The sequence below is a fragment of the Pogona vitticeps genome, chromosome 3 (assembly GCF_051106095.1).
Source record: "Pogona vitticeps strain Pit_001003342236 chromosome 3, PviZW2.1, whole genome shotgun sequence".
Classification (NCBI taxonomy): domain Eukaryota; kingdom Metazoa; phylum Chordata; class Lepidosauria; order Squamata; family Agamidae; genus Pogona; species Pogona vitticeps.
In genome coordinates, this window is record NC_135785.1 from 73,170,579 (window position 1) to 73,191,074 (window position 20,496).

General features: G+C 38.6%; 1 protein-coding gene across 1 annotated transcript in view; it reads right to left on the bottom strand.

Moving 5' to 3' along the window:
• Positions 1 to 295: 295 nt before the first annotated feature.
• The window catches only part of ADAM12 (ADAM metallopeptidase domain 12), a 271,913-nt gene continuing 251,712 nt past the window's right edge, over positions 296 to 20,496 (bottom strand). The window contains exons 18-23 of the mRNA XM_020791531.3: positions 17,636 to 17,744; positions 12,953 to 13,088; positions 10,029 to 10,137; positions 8,837 to 9,016; positions 2,906 to 3,039; positions 296 to 1,216 (exon numbers count right to left, since the gene is read on the bottom strand). Coding sequence (XP_020647190.3) covers positions 1,156 to 1,216; positions 2,906 to 3,039; positions 8,837 to 9,016; positions 10,029 to 10,137; positions 12,953 to 13,088; positions 17,636 to 17,744 — 729 coding nt within the window. The 3' untranslated portion in view covers positions 296 to 1,155. The remainder of the gene's footprint in view (positions 1,217 to 2,905; positions 3,040 to 8,836; positions 9,017 to 10,028; positions 10,138 to 12,952; positions 13,089 to 17,635; positions 17,745 to 20,496) is intronic.

Below are 20,496 nucleotides of genomic sequence, written 5' to 3' on the forward strand. Positions count from 1 at the left end.
ATTAAATAGGGGCTTTCAAACTACTCTGGAGTAAATCCGACAATTCTTGTATAGCAGCTGGTGAAGGGCTTAAAGGAAGTGATGTGCCGCAGAAGTGATAGCAACTGCCTCTCCCTTTCCCTGACTCTTGCAAGGGAAGTACAGCCATCAGGTTCTGCACCTTGCTGTCAACAGCTTCTGCTGACATTACTGTGTTTCTGAGGCTGAATACCCAGTAATTGCAGCTTCCCAAATTCTTGCACAATGGTCTGCAAATGGAGGTTCCCTTTCTCTGTTAGCAGTACAGATGTGGTTGTGAGGCACCACTGACACATGCTGTGATGTCTTTTCCTGAACCACCAGAAGGAATAGAGTAAAGCCCACCAACAGCAGTATTTTGCCATTAATCTACTCAGGGTATGCAACATTCCCATTTCTGGCAAGCGGTGATAGACAATTACATGTGGTAAATATGTATGTTGTTAGAGATGACTTCAACATTCAGTGGCTGAATTTCTATGCTGAAATATTTGTATGATGTTTGTTTCAACAGCTTAGCTCTGATAAATGTGTACAGTTACTTTTATTTGATTTTCACACAAGAATTCAACAGAATATCAATGGGCAACAGAACTGGCAATTGCAGTTTCCCCTTCCTTTAATGTTTATCCCAGAAAATTAAATTTTGCTGCCAGATTCCACTGATCAAGTATTGGCCTTTGGGAGTTTTGAAATACTTTTGAATTTCATCAGTACCGTATTCTGGAAGTTTCATTTCAGCCCCAGTAAGGATACTGGAAAGAACAGATATAAATTAAATGAATGTTGAAGAGTGTGCACAGCCTGTTGAAAAAACTGCAATGAAGGATGGTTCAAGAGTGCTTGAACGTTACAAAAATGGCTTCCTTCCTAGGAAAATTTAGTTGTGGTGAAATGATATCTACTACAGTGCTCTGCACTGTAATACATATTCAGCATAAATTAATAATTTACAAGTACCTGAGCAAGGACATGGACCACCTTCATACAGCATAGCACCAAAGGCAGTACTCAAAAGTTCTTAAAAATAACAGGATTTTCTACCTATAATTATAAAAATATTGATCTCCAACTAGAGCGGAAAATAGTGCAAACATCTGTCTTCACTTTTCTGGATAAAAATGGTCTTCCTTTTTCTCATTTCATGTTGGCAGCATTGCAGGGTCTAGGCACGTGAGGTGGATGTTTAGGTGCAGGCCTGTTTAATGAAAGATGGTTAAGGGCACAAAGATGTTAACAAACATTTTTAAGGTGCAAATATATTAATTGTGGAGCAACAGAAATGACAGCATCCTCTGTTACAAATATATTTTTTACAATTTTTGTCATACAAAGTGCTTTTGATTGCCCAATTTCCAAACCTAGATCCACTGGATTTTGGTGTGCATGCCAGTTGGCACAGCATGCAGAAAGCTGCCCCAGTAGGCTGCTGCCAGAAATTCTCTAATCAATATAAGATTAGAATCAATCAATATAGGATTAGAGATTCTCTGATCAATCAGATTCTCTAATCAATATATCCGACTCTTCAGTCAAAAGTATCAGCAATCCTCAATCTAGAATTTTGTTAACAAAAAGTAACAGACCATAGAAATCTGTACCCTTTTTAGTACAGTCAGACTGAAATCCAGTTGCTAGTCCCAATGGGAGGAGATCCATAGAATCAAAATGGCTGAATGGTAAGTAAACACATGTCAATTCCATTGATTTGATGGCTCTACTGTAGCCGGGGCTGGCAACTGACTTTAGATCCATGAATTCATCTTTAATGTTCTGATATTCCAGAAAATATTTAGGGTGTGATCGGATGGTTGCCAAAGTGCACACCTAATTGCACTGAAAGGGTACTTTTATGGGAGCAATCTCCCTTAAAGTAACCCTTCCGTCTGCCAGGGAATCACTCTAGCCGAGCCTCTAAAAATGGAAAAGCCCTACAACTGTCTTGGATCAGGTTGGAGTGCTTTTCCTCACAACTAGAACACTCCACAAGCTCTACAAATAGCAGTCTATTTCCCTGCGTGATCACACAGCTCGTTGTACTGTATGTGTAACTGAACATCCTTTATACATATTTTGCATGGCCAACTCTCAAGGCTGCATTCTATTATAAGACATGCTTTTTCCTAAAAATGCTTAGAACACACCCGTTACTCAAGATGCCACAATATTTATTATCATAACTTTTGTTAATAGCACAGACTATAAACCCTGGCACTCACCTTTTTTCAATCCAGTGAGAGCATTCACAGATGGAAGCCATTAGTGAATCATTCCTAAAAGGCAGTGCTCTTTGGTGTGCTATCAGCTAACTCCGTCCTCGCATTTAATGACACATCTATATGGCAAACCTTTGGTGAAATATATCTTGTACATCTTTCATGATATTTCTAAGTCAGACTTCAAAAATGCTTCTTAATGTGGCTCTCTCACAAACTCACTACAAGGGGATGCAATGGTTGCAGACTTACAGTATTTCTTACTTTATGGTGGTATTTTCTTAATACAAGTACCAGTTCATGAAAATTCATCCTTATTTAGAGGATTAAAATCATTTTGTGGGTAGAAAAGCTAAGTCCCACCCCATCAAAATACCCTGTTTCCCTGAAAATAAGACCTAACCTGAAAATAATCCTCAGTATCATTTTTCAGGATGCTCGTAATATAAGCCCTACCCCAAAAATAAGCCCCAGTTAAGTGAAACCCCACCCTCCACCATTGTGCAGGAACCAGAAGAAGATGACATGACTAAAATAAAACATCTCCTGAAAATAATATAAGATCCTGTCTTATTTTTTGGGGAAACAAGGTAGCTACCTTTAAGAAATATTCTTCAATATTTCAAGGGAAAAACATCTAATAATAGAAGTAAGTACACAACCAAACTAACCTGACAGGAGCAAGGTGAGGCACAGGTTTTGGAAGCCCATGCACCGTCCTGAATCCACTGGTAAACTGGGCTGATTTGCTCTTCTGAGGATCAGCTGGCAAAGGCTTTTGAGGAGGACTTGGCTTGCAAGATGCCTGCAATAAAAAAAAAAAAAACACCCTAGGATTTTTGTAACAAAAAGGAATTAAGCAAGCCACCATTAATTTTCAGAGCTTATTTTGATATGAAGTAATTGAAGTCAGGGAGATAAGCATTAACAAGCATTTTGTATGGAACAAAGTATACACAGAATTAATGATATTGATAATTTTGTGCCAATTTGTGGCTAATATTGTGGCAGTTTTTGACATTTGAAATTCAGCCAAAAAGTGACGTTACATCTCTTGATTTACCATTAAGTGCTTTAGATAGAACTAAGTCCCCCCAGTCAGCTTATCTGAGGCTGGTTTGTGGCCCAGTATGGCTTGGCTGCATAGAAAAGTGCCCGCCATGCTCTCAGGTCTGAGGAGCTTTGTGAGCTTGTTGGCTAGCTCAAGGATTGGAAGCCAGTCGATCGATCGATCGATCGATCGATCGATCGATCGATCGATCGATCTATCTATCTATCTATCTATCTATCTATCTATCTATCTATCTATCTATCTATCTATCTATCTATCTATCTATCTATCTATCTATCTATCTATCTATCTATCAAATTTATACCCCGCCCCTCTAGACCTGATCACGGAGAAGCAAGCTGGCGGAACCAGTCAATCAGGCAGGAGATTCCCCAGATATTTGAGAGCTGGCTGGGGCATGCTGGAAGAGCCTGGCAAACTGAACAAAGGCACTCTTCACTTTTGCTCATCAGAGAGATGTTTATAGAGATTCCCAGCTCTTCTCCAGCTAGTCTTACTCTATACTTCATCACCCTATCTCCTTTTAGTGTTAGATAATCTCTAAAGTTTATAGTTAATTGTATTTTTGTTAGGTTGGTTTTTTTGAGGACTGAATATTGTATTATAATTATGTCAACTTTGTTATGGTCTCTTTGTTGCAACTGAGGGTGGATTTGCACATGAGCAGATCCCTGTTGAAAGAGACAGGGTTTTGACCTGATGCCAGGCTTGAGATCCCCCCATGGGGATGAAGGAGTTGGGGGGGGGGGGCTGAGAAGAGTGCACCTGGCTCAGGCAAGCTGCAGAGCCCCCTCATCACAATGCATACTAAGGGGTTCCCCCTTAGTGGTCACACACCTGTTGGTACACCCAACCCTGGTGCCAATCCTTGGCTCTCCTTCAAGGGTGGTAAAGGTGACTGACTGGCAGGTGGGTCACCCAGTTCACTCCTCATGCTGCACCAAGTCTATCCTGCTACAACCAATCAAAGCTATGAGCCTTCAGTTACCCACTATCTTTCTCAGTAAAACCTTTTAAATGTTAACAGTTGTGTGTTCACTGGCCCGTAGGGAGCATAGGCCAACCTCTAATTTGTCCCTCAAAACAAGTATTGATTGAAGCATTCATATTTTGTGGCTTTTCACTATAGCCCTTAATAGTAAGTGAAGGTACAAAATTAAAAAGGCTAAAGGTAATTCAAGCAGTGACTATAAAAAGGAAGCTATAAATGACAAAGTCAAATAATACATGCATTATTCCCCCACAAGGAGATCCAACATTATTTATTTCAGAATGCATCTAGAATGTTTTTTACTACATAAATTATTCTTTCAAAATATCCACTATTAAACATGCTGAGAGCAAAGAAGGAAAAATGACAACAACCCAAAAGTCATATTCGGGTATATCTGTCATTCAGATGGTTCAGATTCACAATAATCTTAACTAGATCCCTCACTTTTTTCTAAGGTGATAAATAAATTTAAGAAGTGATAGAAAGCATCTGCTATAGTTTCTGCCCCTAGGCTATTTATTATGAATTCCTTTTTTTTTAATTTACTTACTGTAGTTACATTTACAACCTGCCTTTCCTCAGATGAACTTAAAGTGGCATTTAAGGCTATTCTTCCTCCTCCCTGTATCTTCTGAAAAACTATGTGAGGTGAAATAGACTAAGGCTGTGACTACACAGCAAGGGAAATTCTAATTAACTGGCCTTCTCTTGCTGTGAAGGTATTACACATTGGGGCATTCAGTTCTCTCCAACATAAGTGGCCATGGCAGCAGAAGGAAAAAAAGCCTTCTACTTCCAATTGAAGTGCCTGTTGGTAGCACAGGTCAGAGGAGCTGCCTTAAAAAAATCTTTCCTCCCAGTCACTTCTGTAGGGTATGTTGATGGTGAGAGAGTTCTTAAGCTGTTAAATAATTGAATAAACAGGACTGCAGAAGGGAACTGTTTAAAAATACTTAGGGAAGGAGAGACTTTGCAGAGAGGTGAGTACTGGCACTACTTTTGTTTGTGTGTGTGTGATTGTGTGTGATTGTGTGTGTGCAAGCTGTCTCACTTCACATAGATGCACACTCACATCATTCACCTCGCTCTTTTATCTCAGCTGATGCTTCACCTTCTGCTTCTTCCTCCCTTTCCTTTATAGACAAACCAATACCATCCTGTCTGCGCAGTAAAAAGCCCTTTCAAATCCTTCTGGCAAGAAAAAAGTAAATATCTAGACATGTAAAAAGGCAGTTTGCAAGCCAAAAGGGCAGATTTGATTTAGCCTTTGCATATGTTGGCAGGAAAAAATAATTTGTTTTATAAATGAAGTAAATCCCAAAGTATTTGGTGAAGTTCTAAGACAGTCCAAAAAAGGTAATTCAATGAATACCATGACTGAGTTGTGATGGGGACCTCCCAGTGCTAATCTAACCACTAAAACATCTTTTAAATCTTCATTTTAATCATAATTAATGTTTATTTGTATTTTATATAGTTGTTTTATAGTATTTTATAGTTTTTGTTTTATAGTATTTAAAACCCGGTATTATTGTATAATTTTAATTGTTATGAATCGCCTTAGATTCCATATGGGGACAAAGGCAGCATATAAATAATAAACAAACCACTGCACCACACTGGTTTGCATTTTAATTGATGGTTACAGACAATATGCAATATGATTGGTAAAGGCTAAATCCTCCAAGGAGGTGAAGACTGCTATTATAATATGCACCAGTAAAGCAGCATTAAATCTGCTAGATTTCATGAGCGTAGGAAAAGTTCAGCTTGTATATCATTCCTTCGGACAGACACTACAGGTGGAAGTGAAGCTGAAACACATCGAGAAGAAATATTACTGAAATATTATATTAGGTTATAAATTATGGTTCACATCTGATCTGTTGATCGTACAAATAAAATAAATATATGGTTCTCCCCTTTTTTTCATGGTAGCTTCCAGCAGTAATAGATATTTTGAAAAACTTTTCAGTGTATTATGTTGCAAGGGGAATTCTGCTTTGGTTTTATTGCACTGTTGTAACTTTGGAGTTTTTCAGTTAGTACCACATTCTGAAAATGAAAATAACAAAAGTATAACCTGAAACCCAATATTATGGAGGCAACTGGCAATCAGATGGAATTATACTTCTGCCTCCACAAAAATTTTCTGAGACTGCCTGCAAGATTGCAAAAATGTGCACTCTATCCTACGCAGGACAATGATATCATTTGTTACTTTATTTCGTATACAAAACCAAGCTATTGCAGACAATGTTTTATCACTGACTGGCATCTTCAGTGAACAAAAGCAGTATTGTTACATCTCGAGAGAGACTGTGCCTATGCAGTACTATTCCCCAACTTCGTCTTTTTTGTCATGTTCTTTGAAGACCAAGATTACTTCTATTCTAGCCAGAGATAGAAAATTTTACTTTTCTAGTTACAGTTCCCAATGTGGGAAACATAGTAACCTTCTACCAGAATGGCCACAACAGTGGGGAGATTCTTGGAACTGTCATCCAAAACTACAGCCCTTAGAGTCATTAATGTACTGTATGTTATTCCCCAAATTCTCTGTTGCAGCCAAGGCTGTTTGCTGACCCATTTTTGTCTCAGAGTATAACATTTGTAGATCAGATGGATTTACTCCTTACATTTTAGATCTGTATCTTTGAACGCTCTGCCAGATCTTTATATTTAATTGGGGAAAATATGTTGTTAGGTGCCATCAAATAGTTTTCAATATATGAATTTAATAACTTCCCAAATTAGGAGGGCTAATATTGTCCCAACTTCAAAAAGGGCAGAAAGGAGGTAGCACGGAACTACAGACCAGTCAGCTTGACATCAATCCCAGGGAAAATTCTAGAGGTCACTCTGCAATCACCTTGAAAACAATGAAGTAATAACTAGAAGCCAACACAGATTTATCAAGAACAAATCCTGCAGACTAATTTTATCTCATTTTTGATTGTGTAGCCTCCCTGGTAGATGGTGGGAATGCTGTAGACATAATATATCTTGACTCCAGCAAAGGCTTTGACAAAGTGGCCATTGATATTTTGTTTAACAAGCTAACTAGTTATGGGCTGGATAGTACAACTGTTAGGTGGATACACAGTCAGGTACATAATCATACTCAAAGAGTGTTTATCAACGACTCCTTCTCAAACTGGGAGGAGGGAACAAGTGGGGTACCCCAAGGCTAAGTTCTGTGCCTGGTGTTCTTCAACATTTTTATTAATGACTTGGAGGTGTAGAGAATGCTTATTAAATTTGTAGATGATACAAAACCAAGTGGAAAAATTAATATCCTTGCAGATATAACCAAAATTCAAAAACAGCCCAATAGACTTGATTGCTGGGATGAAAACAACAGAATGAAAAATAACAGGGATAAGTGTTACGTTCTACACATGGCGGGGGGGGAATCAAACACTCAGTTACAAGATGGGGATACTTGGCTCATTAATACTGTGAGCAAGAAGGATCTTGGAATTGTTGTAGATCACAAACTGAAATGAGCCAGTGTGATGCAGCTGCAAAAAAAGCAAGTGCTATGTTAGGCTGTGTTAACAGACGTATTGTCTCCAAATCCTGTGAAGTACTAGTTCCCTTCGGTTTGGCATTGGTTCGGCCTCATCTTGACTACTGTATCCATTCTGGGAGACCAAACTTTAAGAAGGATACTGACAAACTGGAGCAGATTTGGGCATGTTTACCCTAGCGAAACAACTGAAGGGAGATATAATAGCACTTTAAAATATTTGAAAAGTTGTCAGACAGAGGAGCTGCAGGGTCTGTTGTCCGGTGCTCTTCATCATCCCAGAATGCAGGACACATAATAATGGCTTCACAGGAAGACAAATTTTGGTTAAATATCAGGAAAAACTTCCTGTTAGAGACTACAACAATGGAATCAAGTACCTTGGTAGTTGGTAAGCACTCCAATGCTAGAAGCATTCAAGAGAACCATCTGTCAAATATACTTTGATCTGGATTCCTGCATTGAGCAAGGAGGTGGACTTGATGGACTTATAGGCCCCTTTAACTCCATTATTTAACAATTCTTTCAGTCTTTCTTCATACAGATTGATTTTGAGTACCCTGATCATTCTTGTCGCCCTCCTCATTCCACGTTGCTTGCATCCTTCTTAAAGTGTGGTATTCAGAATTAGATGCAGTACTCAGGATGAGACCTAACCAGTCCTAGATAGAGGGTAACTAGTACTTCATATGATTTGGAGACTATACTTCTGTTAATGTAGGCTAAAAGAGCATTTGCCTCTTTTGCAGCTACATCATAATGTTGACTTATATTCACCTTGCGATCTACAACAATTCCAAGATGCAGAATTTCATGTTCGCTTTCCAGTTATAAATAATAGAAAGCATGCTAAATGCAAGACAGATAGGTAAGGAGGTAATAGACTAGGTAAAAAGGCAGATGTCTTTAACTACTTTTGCTTAGTACTTATTTAGAAGGAGCACCTCTTCTAAATGTGTACTAAATGAATCCTTTCGCTTGACCCTAAGAAGAAAATAATGTACCTGCTCATGTGTTGAAGGGATTGCAGATAACAAATTTCTAGGAACTGGCTGCTGACAAGTTATCTTGGAAATGGGAGGCAAGACACGTTCTCGTGGACTTGAGTGTGAAATATGCTGGGTCTTCATAGGCTTAGTAATATCACCTGTCTGATATCGTAGCACTTTTTGTGGATCATTTCTCTGCAAAGCCATAAAATAGTTGTAGACATAAATTAGCAGCAATTTGAGCAAACTGGGCACAATCCAGCCAAAGTTATGCTTTATAGACTCCACTGATTTCACATGAGTGAGAGATTACAAGAGAAATTGCGTGCACGTGAGAGAGAGAGAGAGAGAGAGATTGAGAGAGGGAGGGAGAGGAAGCATGCTAAGAACAAAATTAACTCTCCTGCTGAAATCAGTGCTCTTTAAAATACTTAGCTTTGGCTGGATTGAGCCAATATAATTTCCAAACATATCTTATAATTAATGGATGTAAATATATGTGCTTTCAGTGTTGTTCTGAACATCTCTCCTTTTAATATGCCCATTTTGCTGTTATAGAAGCCAAAGAACAACCAATTAACAGCTTCCAGGAGCTTATTCAAACACTAATCCTTGGATGTTTGGAAAGCATTGCTCCAGTCTGATATATCTGGCTGCAATCCAGAGATTAAATGCATTTATTTCTTACCATTGCCATCTGTTTAAAACCATGGGATGGATGAGAAAATTCACTGGGTTTGCATTTTAATGCAGTGACCCAAGTCTCATGTTCTGAAATGAACATCTGGAAAAAATGTGCATGGGGAAAAAAGGAAGTATTTTTTTAAAATAATGCTCACAATTGTGTTTTTATCATGGAAAATGCAAATAAAATATGCACCTTTTAAAGAAATATACAGATTTTGAAAAAAAATGTAGGGAAAGTTCATGCAAATTGCCATGTAGGGAAAAAAGTGAGGGCCAGGTAATCTGTTCATCTGATACAGGCCAGAGTCAGAACAAACATGGTGAAGGGAAGACAAAACCTCTGTAAGCTCAACTCCAGCTAGAATTTAGAAGTCCAACCAAATGGATGTTTGGACCAGGTTCCCCCCCCCCAAATTCATGCTTTCAATCTTTCATTGTATTACCCTTTATAGACATACTTACAATGTGGGAAACATAGATCAGAGCTTATCACTGGTACTTGGATTGTGCAACAACCCACCTTATGTGTGCTCATGCTTTGCGGCTCATTGGCTAGGTTTTTACTGACGGCTGAAGAAGGAATATGATTAGGTTCAAAAGTGCTGGAAGGCCTTGCTGGACTCACAGACCTGCAATAAAATTAAACACATTAAAGACAGCCATTGTCTTTAAAACATATGTTCAAAGTCATATTTTGTTATAGAACTTGCTTATCTTTCCTTTATTATACAGTGAAAGTAAAATCTATCTAATGCACTTGCAAGAATAAAAATAAATATTTATTTTTTAAAATTGTTTTGTAGAACCACTAGTCTGTTAAATTAGCTCTTGCAATCTGTAGAAGAAAATACCCGACTTAAAACACCCAAGAGATGCTTCTAATGAAGCTGGTGTTTAAACGGTAGTCATGGTGACTATGGTTCATTCAGTACACCAGGCACAAGAGATAACTGGAATGAGTTATCAGATATGTCCTAACCATGTTTTTCCTTCTGCTTTGTTGATAAACAATTTAAAAATGAAGGGAAATTTGCCTTCATTTTGAACTTCTTGAAATATTAAAACTGATGTTTAAAAAAAATATTAAACCCAATGTTTTAATATTTCAAGAAGTTCAAAATGAAGGCAAATTTCTCTTCACTTTTTAATTACTTATCAACAAAGCAAAATGAAAAACACATTTAGGACATCTCTGCATAGCTGATTCCAGTGGTCTTAATTCAGCGTGAGAAACATACTTGGAAATGCAGGGTTTAAATTTTATAATTTATAAAAATATATATATTTTTAAATTCTGCCTTTTCCATTAATGTGAATTCTCTGAGCTGGCTTTCAAGAATTAAAATCACAATATCACGATGAAGCAGTAGTATCAAACAATACCTGACAAAGATGGACATACAGATAAAACACACTCTTTGGATAGAATATTATCTACTTGGCAAGCTCAAAGCACATGAGTATAAAACTTTTCAGTAACTGGCAGATGCCATCCTGAGAAAGGGCTACCTGAGCCCCACAGGACATAGTGTTCAGTGATAATAGGGTGGCCACCAAGAAGCTACTGTACAATCCAGCTGTGATTCTGTTAGAGATGGGACACAGCGAAGGGCCTCTCTCTATGACCTTAATGGTCAAGTGAAGCTGATGTAGGATAATATGATCACTGGACTCAGGCCATGTGAGATTTCAAGAACAATCAAAATGTCTAATCACACCCAAAAACAGATTTTCAATGAGTACAGACACTGAAAGACAAGCAAAATATGGCCCCTTGGTGTGCATTCTTGAAATGTCCAAAGACTCAGTAACAGTAGTACTAAGTAATCCAATTTCCTTTAAAGCAATATATGTGTAACTGACTTTTCTAAGAAAGAAGTGCATCTGACACACCTGCCTAAATTGGAGAAAGATGTCCCTGACAACGACATTATGTGAACCTCTAGCTTCAAGGCCACATACAAGAGCAAACTCCGACCTGAGTCATCAAGGAGAGAACCATCTTATGTAAACCAGGGTGAATCCCTACCCCAGAGTCCATCTTCTTCCTAAGGAAGAGCACATCCATCTTTTTCATATTTATTTATTTATTTATTTATTTATTTATTTATTTATTTATTTATTTATTTATTTATTTATTTATTTATTTATTTATTTATTTATTTTTGTTGTTGTTGTTGTTGTTGTTGTTGTTGTTGTTGTTGGCTTTTAAGTTGGAACTGACTTATAGTGGTCCCAGGGATTTCAAAGTAAGTGGGATTTTTAAGGAGTGGTTGTATTAGTTTATTTATTTATTTATTTAATTTATATCCTGCCTATCTAGTCATGATGGACTACTCTAGTTCCACACCCCCAATGAATTTTCATGGCTGAACAGGGGTTTCAACCCAGGCCTCCTGAGTCCTAATCTTCTATCTATCTGTCTGTCTGTCTGTCTGTCTGTCTGTCTGTCTGTCTGTCTGTCTGTCTGTCTTTATTTATTTATTTATTTATTTATTTATTTATTTATTTATTTATTTATTTATTTAACTTATATGCCACGCACCTTTTCCACAATAAGCTCAAGGCAATATGTATGGCTCTTCTCCCCACATTATCCTCCCAACCCTACAAAAAGGTCTGCTGAGATGGCATGAGTTGGCCAAGGTCACCCATGGAGTTTCATGGCTCACCAGTGACCAAAGATTGGACCTCCTAGGTCCCCAGCCAACCCTTTATTTCATATACCACATAATCCTTATCCAGCTCACTACTGTGTCCAGCAATGAAATCAAAATATCAACAAAAGAAATAGAACTACATGCCCTCAGTGTATTGAGGACAAAGCACTCCAAAGAAGGTAATGTCTGCATTGGGAAGACCCACTCCCAACACCTATGGCAGAACAAATGCTATCTTCAGAGAAAGTATTAGCTTCAAGACATCAGCTGGGAGGAAGAGGGCTAGTTTTCCCCTTCTACAGATCTTGTTATTCAATTAATTATCTCTTTCCACATTAGTTGACACAATCTGTATATGCAAAAATAAATGACTACAACCCTTCACATCACACATGAATATATTTAACTTCATCTATAGTATGGCCCTGTGTTGTCCCAATGTTTCACTGTAGAAGACATGCCTTCTGGGAACTTCTGCCACCTAGAAAGTCTTTCCAGTGCTTCTGTTTTTGAGACCACTCTGATGAGGAAGCATGTTCTACCTTCTCCTCTAATGTGCATTCCACCTAGTCACCTTCATTTAAATAAGGGCACAGTACTGTTAGATTTTTTTAGCTACAATCCCAAACAGTACATAAATTAAAAAGTGTGTTTTTAATGATTGTGAACAGGAAAAACAAACCCAACCCAGATTGTTATTCCTTCATCACTGTCAGACTCCAAAGGGTAGTGCTTTCTATTGACTACACAAACTGTTTTTTATTTCTAAAAAGATATACTATACCTTAGTTTCTCTATTGTGGTCTTCTTATTAATAAAGAACAATCTAATCAAAATCTTTCTTTTGATGTATAGAACTAAACCAGCAATTAGAAGGCACAGGATAGTTATAAACAGCCCTATTAATAAATTCCGGTTATCTGCAGAGACAAAAAAGAAACATACACAATCAGGTTAAATGAAAGATAGTTTTGCCTATCTTTTGTCAGCAGTATAGCTGCATGTCAGTTCATATATACATTTTTGTTTTAATCTACCAAGAGGCTGCATTTATAGTAAAACAAGTGGCTTCTTACTCTTTGCTCGAATAATGGAGGGTTGCCTAAGCCATGTGGGACTACAGTTGTGTTCAAAATTATTCAGCCCCCACTGAAATTGAATGTTTTGGCCATTTTGACATTGATTTTGATCATTCAGTCATCTTGCTTACATTTACATGAAAGAGGCACTTGTAGGTCAGAGAAGTATAACCTTAAGTTTATAATGAAATAACCACAAATGTCTTTTCTGTGCTCACATCATTATTAGTTTTTATTCAACCCCCAAGTGACATTCAGTCTTAGTACTTAGTACAACATCCTTTTACAGTTATAACAGCTTTTAAACGTGAAGCATAGCTTGACACAAGTGTCTTGCAGCGATCTACGGGTATCTTCGCCCATTCTTCATGGGCAAAAGCCTCCAGTTCAGTCAAATTCTTAGGCTTGCGCACTGCAACTGCTTTCTTTAAGTGCCACCAGAGGTTCTCAATCGGATTTAAGTCTGGTGATTGCGATGGCCACTCCAAAATGTTCCAGCCTTTCCTCTGCAACCATGCTCTAGTGGACTTGGAGGTATGCTTGGGATCATTGTCCTGTTGAAAGGTCCAACGTCTCCCAAGCCTCAGGTGTGTGACGGACTGCATCACATTTTCATCCAATATCTCCTGGTACTGAAGAGAATTCATGGTACCTTGTACACGCTGAAGCTTCCCTGTACCTGCAGAAGCAAAACAGCCCCAAAGCATTATTGACCCTCCGCCATGCTTCACAGTAGGCAAGGTGTTCTTTTTGTCATATGCCTTGTTCTTCTTCCTCCTCCAAACATAGCGTTGATCCATGGGCCCAAACAGTTCTAATTTTGTTTCATCAGTCCACAGAACACTATCCCACAACTTTTGTGGTTTGCCCACATGACTTTTGGCATACTGCAGTCGACTCTTCTTATTCTTGGGAGACAGCAAGGGGGTGTGCCTGGGGGTTCTGGCATGGAGACCTTCATTACGCAGTGTGCGCCTTATTGTCTGAGCTGAAACTTCTATACCCACATCTGACAAATCTTTTTTCAGTTCCTCAGCAGTCACACGGGGACTTTTCACCACTCTGCGCTTCAGGTAGCGCACAGCAGTCGAAGTCAGCATCTTCTTTCTTCCACGACCAGGTAGCATTTCAACAGTGCCCTTTGCCTTGAATTTGCGAATGATGCTTCCTATGGTGTCTCTTGGTATGTTTAACTTCTTTGCAATCTTCTTATAGCCATTGCCCTTCCTGTGAAGACAAATCACCTCTTCTCTTGTCTTCCTGGACCATTCTCTTGACTTCACCATGTTTGTAACCACACCAGTAAATGTCTAGAAGGAGCTGAGTATCACAGTCATTTTAAAGCTGCCTAATTGGTGCTTATTATGCTTGATTGGTGCTCGGTGACATCCACAGGTGTTTTCAATACCTGATCGAAAACACCTGAATGAACCTCTCTTCTTCAGAGTGGTAGTCTTTAAGGGGTTGAATAATTGTGGCAATGAAGAAACCACAAAAGAAACATTTACTACTGTATTACATAAACAATTGATGTTATTTTAGTTGCATTTGGTTCTTTAAAACGTCCTTGTAGGATTTCATTCTGAATACAATTCCAAATGTACACTATAGTCCCTAAACCCCTTTACAGCATTGGGGGCTGAATAATTTTGAACACAACTGTATAAGATCACATGGAAATATCATGACACAACTGCCATTATGACCCTCTCTATTCAGCCTTTGATAATAATGTGGCTGTTCTTGGGTAAACCCATTTCTCCCACTTGACATCTGGATTTGTACTGAAGCACAGTTGTGCCACTCATGACAAGATAATGTCCTTGTGTTTCAGCCACTGATGATAATCATATGCTTATTCTTACCCATCCTTTTAGTACAAACCTGAAAAAAATATTTTCACTGATTGATGCGGAGAAAGAATAATCAAAAGTAACAGCTCTGTTGCTCACTGTTTGAGGCTTATGTTTGAAGAAATAATAGCAAGTGTGTGGAGCACTTAGAGTTACTAGCAAGACTTATACACCACATTATTAAAGAATACAATCTGTCAGCTCAGGTTTACAAACTTCTGTTCTCAGCATATTGAGGACAAAGCCCAATACCTATGGTGGAATTCTCTCCCTAAGAATTGAATGATTAACTGGTAGAACTGTAATTTAACTGACTTTATTTAGGATTTGCAGTTAACCCTACATGTCAAGAAAGAACAGCCAGTCCCTCTAGAAAATTCTATTGGTTGACTTTTTCTTTCTCTTTCTTTTTTTTTGGAAACACAGCATAATCCCAGTTTTGCAAAATGATTGTTAATTTAGGGCCTGTTAATTTGGAAAGTAGTTCTTTCTGAATAAAATTAACTCCAAAATGAAGGCACTCTTTCCTGAATTTGACACATTAAATAAATTTTCAACAAGAGTTTTGCCCTTGAATTTGCAATGATTCCTACTTTTGTATCCATGCAAACTCAAGTAATTCCCCTATATCACTCAATGGAAGTGGAACAATCATGTGTTCTTCATGCTGACCACTAATGGCAGATTTCTATTTCAAAGTGGCAAGGGCTTTAGATGTTATGTGTGGCCCAGTCAAAGCTAGCACTTGCAAATCCCCTTTAAACGGGTAGAGAAAGAAGCATAGGCTTACTTCCTCTACTGAAAATAACGAACTTCAAAAATCATGCCCACTGGCATTCTCAGGCCATTTAGAATGAGTTAGTATATGAAAAAGCATAATCCAAGGACTTCAGAAGATTGAAAGACTATGTGATTATTGCTTGGCTCTGGATATTCAACAGGTCTGCTCTGGAATAAGTGAGTTTAGTACAGTGGCTTAAATTTCTTCATCCAACTCCTAGATATTTTCCTTTCCTTCTTCTTCCCTATAGCAGTGATTTATGTTTGAATAAGGTTACTCTCTTTTACAATCCTTCTTTTCATTAGTTACTTCTTGCTGTCAGACAGTAATGCCCCTGCATTGTTATGGAAATTATCATGATGTCACAAACTCCGTATTACAACTCATTACAGGAACCAATATGCACCAAATGCAATCTAATTTACTTTTGAATAGGTTATTCATACCAAAGTGATAGCATTTTCAAGCCAATCCTAGGTGTCCATGCAAATGTACCCTTGTTTCTGCTGTTAAACATAGAACTTCACCTCAGACAGACTTTTTACAATGCATGGAATGAATCTATAAGAAGAACTTCAAATTCTATGCAACTTTAGACTCAGATTTACCAGGTATGACAGCAGCAAACAGAGAAAAGGGAAGACCTTTCTTAAAGGAAAATCAAATTTGATGCAATACAGGCAGATTGACATGTACTAGGACTTCTCCAAATGTCATGTCAGAGATCTGAGGAAAATGGACTTTTGAGGATCCTTGAGAACCCCTGCGCGTGCACGCACGCACGCACGCACGCACGCACGCACGCACGCACGCACGCACACACACACACACACACACACCCACACACACACCTCTACCTGTGAAAACTATGGGGAGATTGCTGGAGCCTTCAAGATACATTAGCTCTGTGTAGAGCAAAGGTTTGCTCTTAACTACTGAAGATCTTGAGCTGGGAAATGGGCCTAGAAAAAGGCCCTGGCTACTTTCACCCAGATTTAATAGGCCAGACGCAGACAGAAGAGCACACTAAGATTAAGGTAGTTGCTCTTTACGGGCACTGGGAAGGAATTACATTCTAGCCCTGACTGACTGCTTATTTATCTGCTTATTTACATATTCATATGATGAGTAACAAAGTTCTTAGGGCAGCTTGCAACATAAACTACAACAAATAAATACTACACATAATAGTTATTACAATTTGCTAGAGACAGGGCAGAATACAAGAAGTGGACATTCCTCAAACATCTGAGAGAGTGACAAAGAAATTGTACTTGAATGTCTTGCTATTTATGTGAGCGTGAATGTCTTGCCGCATAAGTACTTACAAATGGAGAGGCAGCCAACACATGACCCAGTCCACAGGACAAAAGCAAAGACAGAAATAGATGTAGTTAAAATGGGTAAGTAACAGGCCATTTAAATGGACAACAGAAAATAACAAAAAAGGGGAAAGATGACATTGTTTCAGGAAAACCTATATGGGAGAAGAAACACTGTTCTGTCTTTTTTCTGTAGTAAATATTTGAAGAATTATTATCAGTCATAGCTAGCCATAGATACTTTTGCACCTAAAAACACAGAAATGACATGCATCAACCGCCCAGAGAGGCCTTGGCTGCCGGATGGGCGGTATATATAAATCAAATAAATAAATAGATTAAATTAAATGTCAGGAAGTGAGTTCACCCAGGAATGAGACATTGGAGGCTCGACAATCGGGTTCCTTCCACTGGAGTCAGTCATTTACTTACCAGATTGTCGAACTGGCCCGCTGTCTACACTGCCACCAAATCCTGCCTTGTCACAAAAGGGAGGTGCCCAGTGGGCCTCACAGTGACAATTCTTTTTGTTGTTGCAGACCTTCAAAACAAAAGAATATGCATGTAAAAGTAAAGAAGGCACTCAGTGAAAATGAACCCAATCTTCGATATATAGATGTAAGAAAATTGGATGTAAATTTTGAGAAAAGGCAACTCTGCTTCTATGGATTATGAAGACTGCATCTTGTCACAGACATTTTGCTCATTGATGAATTAAAAACCATAGAATTTGAAAGCAGTTTTCTCTATGCGCAAGCAGTGTGTCAGAGAAAAAAAGGAGACTGTCAGTCTGTCTAGTTGTGCTGCTGCAGCTCCAGTGATCTGCCACTACTATGTAAGAAAGATGCAAAAAGAGACTGTTAATTTTTCAGAGAGAGCATTTGTCCCCTGAGAGTGTTACTTATGTTACATATGAATTTTTCAGGCCTGTTTAGGATCCTTCCATCATGCCCTCTTGCCTATTACTTCTTCAGGTCCATGGAGGAAATTCAAAGCTTCATGGGTTGTCAAATGCCATCCAGTAGTAGACTACTAAGTGGGAGTTAAAACACAACCCACAGAGAAACAGTTGAGTTTCCAACTGACTTCACAGTCTTGCAGGAACTGATAAGAAGATGGGAGTGCCAGGAGCTCAACTACAGGTCTTGAGGAAAACGAATCCTGAACAAACAAGTTTTTTAGATACAATTGTAATCTTGCTTATAAAGCTTTTTTTGAGATCTTGCCACTTTAATCTATTGTGATGGCTGTATTTACAATTATATAATTGCATTTTGATGTAAACACCTTAGGAATATAAATTAAGGTAGGAAATTTAATCAAGTACTATTTGTATAAACTTGCAAGGGTGCTTTAACACACTAATATCCGAGTGGTGACACTTTCCATGGTCAGTACAATTTACAGTCAGGCAAAGGAAGAAACTGGAGGTGTACCTGAACTCAAACAAGTATATTCCATATTTGTTGGTCTTGTTCCCAAAGCATACTTTTTTTAATAACAGGAAGAGATGAAATAAAGAAAACTGTCACCTGTGAGCTCTGGTTAGATTATGGTGGATAAGCTGCAGTTTAGAGAGTGATATGAAAACTGTTGCCTAATTTCAAATGGTTTCTGCAAGTAATTAATTAGATCTCTTTTCCCCTGATTAAGAAAGAATCCCTCCGGTATGTGAGTTGATATGGCTCTTTGAACTGCTTACACAAATATGTGATCTACTGAGTTAACTGAGTCTTACCTCTCAGACCATGTGTATGTGAGATTGCTATATATTTTGAGGATCAAGAGACTGGGAAGGAATTTCTAAGGTTCTAATGCCCTCTACGTGGGGCTGCCCTTGGGACTGCAACGGAGACTGCAACGGGTCCAGAGTGTGGTGGCCAAACTTCTGAGTGGGGTTAGAAAATACCAACCTATCTCCCCCACCCTGGCCGCCTTACACTGGCTACCTGTTCACTTCTGTTCCAGTTTCAAGGCGATGGTACTAACCTGTAAGGCCTTAAATGGTTTTGGACCTCGATATCTGGCAGAGTGCCTCCTTCTAGTTAGATCTGGCCGTCCTATAAGACTGTCACAGGCAGGGCGGCTAAGAGTTCTGAGAGGCCCGGAAAACAACAACTCAAAATCAATCGGACCTTCTCGGCAGTAGCGCCACAATTATGGAATCTTTTCCGCCCAAAGTCCGCCTGGCCTCTTCACAGGGCACATTCAAAAAGCTACTAAAAACCTGGCTATTTAGACAGGCCTTCCCTGAACAAACTACACTCTGATACAATAGTGTCCAACAATATAACTTTTATCATACTGCCATGCTCCATGTTTTTATTTTTCTATGCTTTTAATTGTATTTGTTGTATTATAATTTTATCATCACTGCACTTTATGATTTTTGATTTTCGCCCCTATGTATTAATGTTTCTATTTGCTGTTTTGTTACTTTGTTGTTTGTTGTTATTTGTTGTAGACTGCCAGAGTGGCCTTGGCTGCCAGATGGGCGGTATATAAATCAAATAAATAAAATACAATTCAGTTTCCAGGACCTCTCAGCCAACATGGTCAGTGAATATTCTGGCTGAAGGACTCTGGATGGTGTAGGCCCCAAATTGTCCAAGTTCTGCTTCAAATCTCATCTTTTCTTATAACAGCAATGAAATAAAACAGCAGCTAGTGGGAAGTCAATATTCATGAATGGGTTTATGCTTTGAAGAAGGGGAAGCAAAATACAGTCGGTGCCACAGTAGGTGGATGAACTCTTGCTTTGATTGTATGCTGATGGAAAACTTGAATAACAGTATATTTTCTAATTATACTAAAATATTCAATTTGTATTGGTCAAAAAAATTTCACACTTTGTTTTCACCCCCCCAATTTCTCCCTCACTTCCCCTGCATTCTTTTCCTGTAGATCAGAGGACGCTGTCACCTGTGGGGCTTCCTGTGGTAATCACATAGAAATATAAGGTTTTGTCATCAGTTTTTTAAAAATTACAGCCATCTCATAAGAATATCTCCAGAAGCCTGTGTGTCTGACAAATCATCTTTGGGCAAAATCCTATTGTGTAACTTTGCACTTGCATAAATCAGACCAGGGCACTGAAAATAATTAATTTCATAGAAAGCTTCAGCTTTCTGATTCATCTTCCGGGGCTCTCTAGGGCTCCCTTTTGCCCTGGGGAAGTCTTTGAGAGTCTTGAGAGAGGGGAGGGAGAGACTTCAAAAGTCAAATATCATTCCTCGATCACTGCCAGCTGTGATCTGGTGGAGATTTTTGACTTCTAAAGTCTCTCCCCTCCT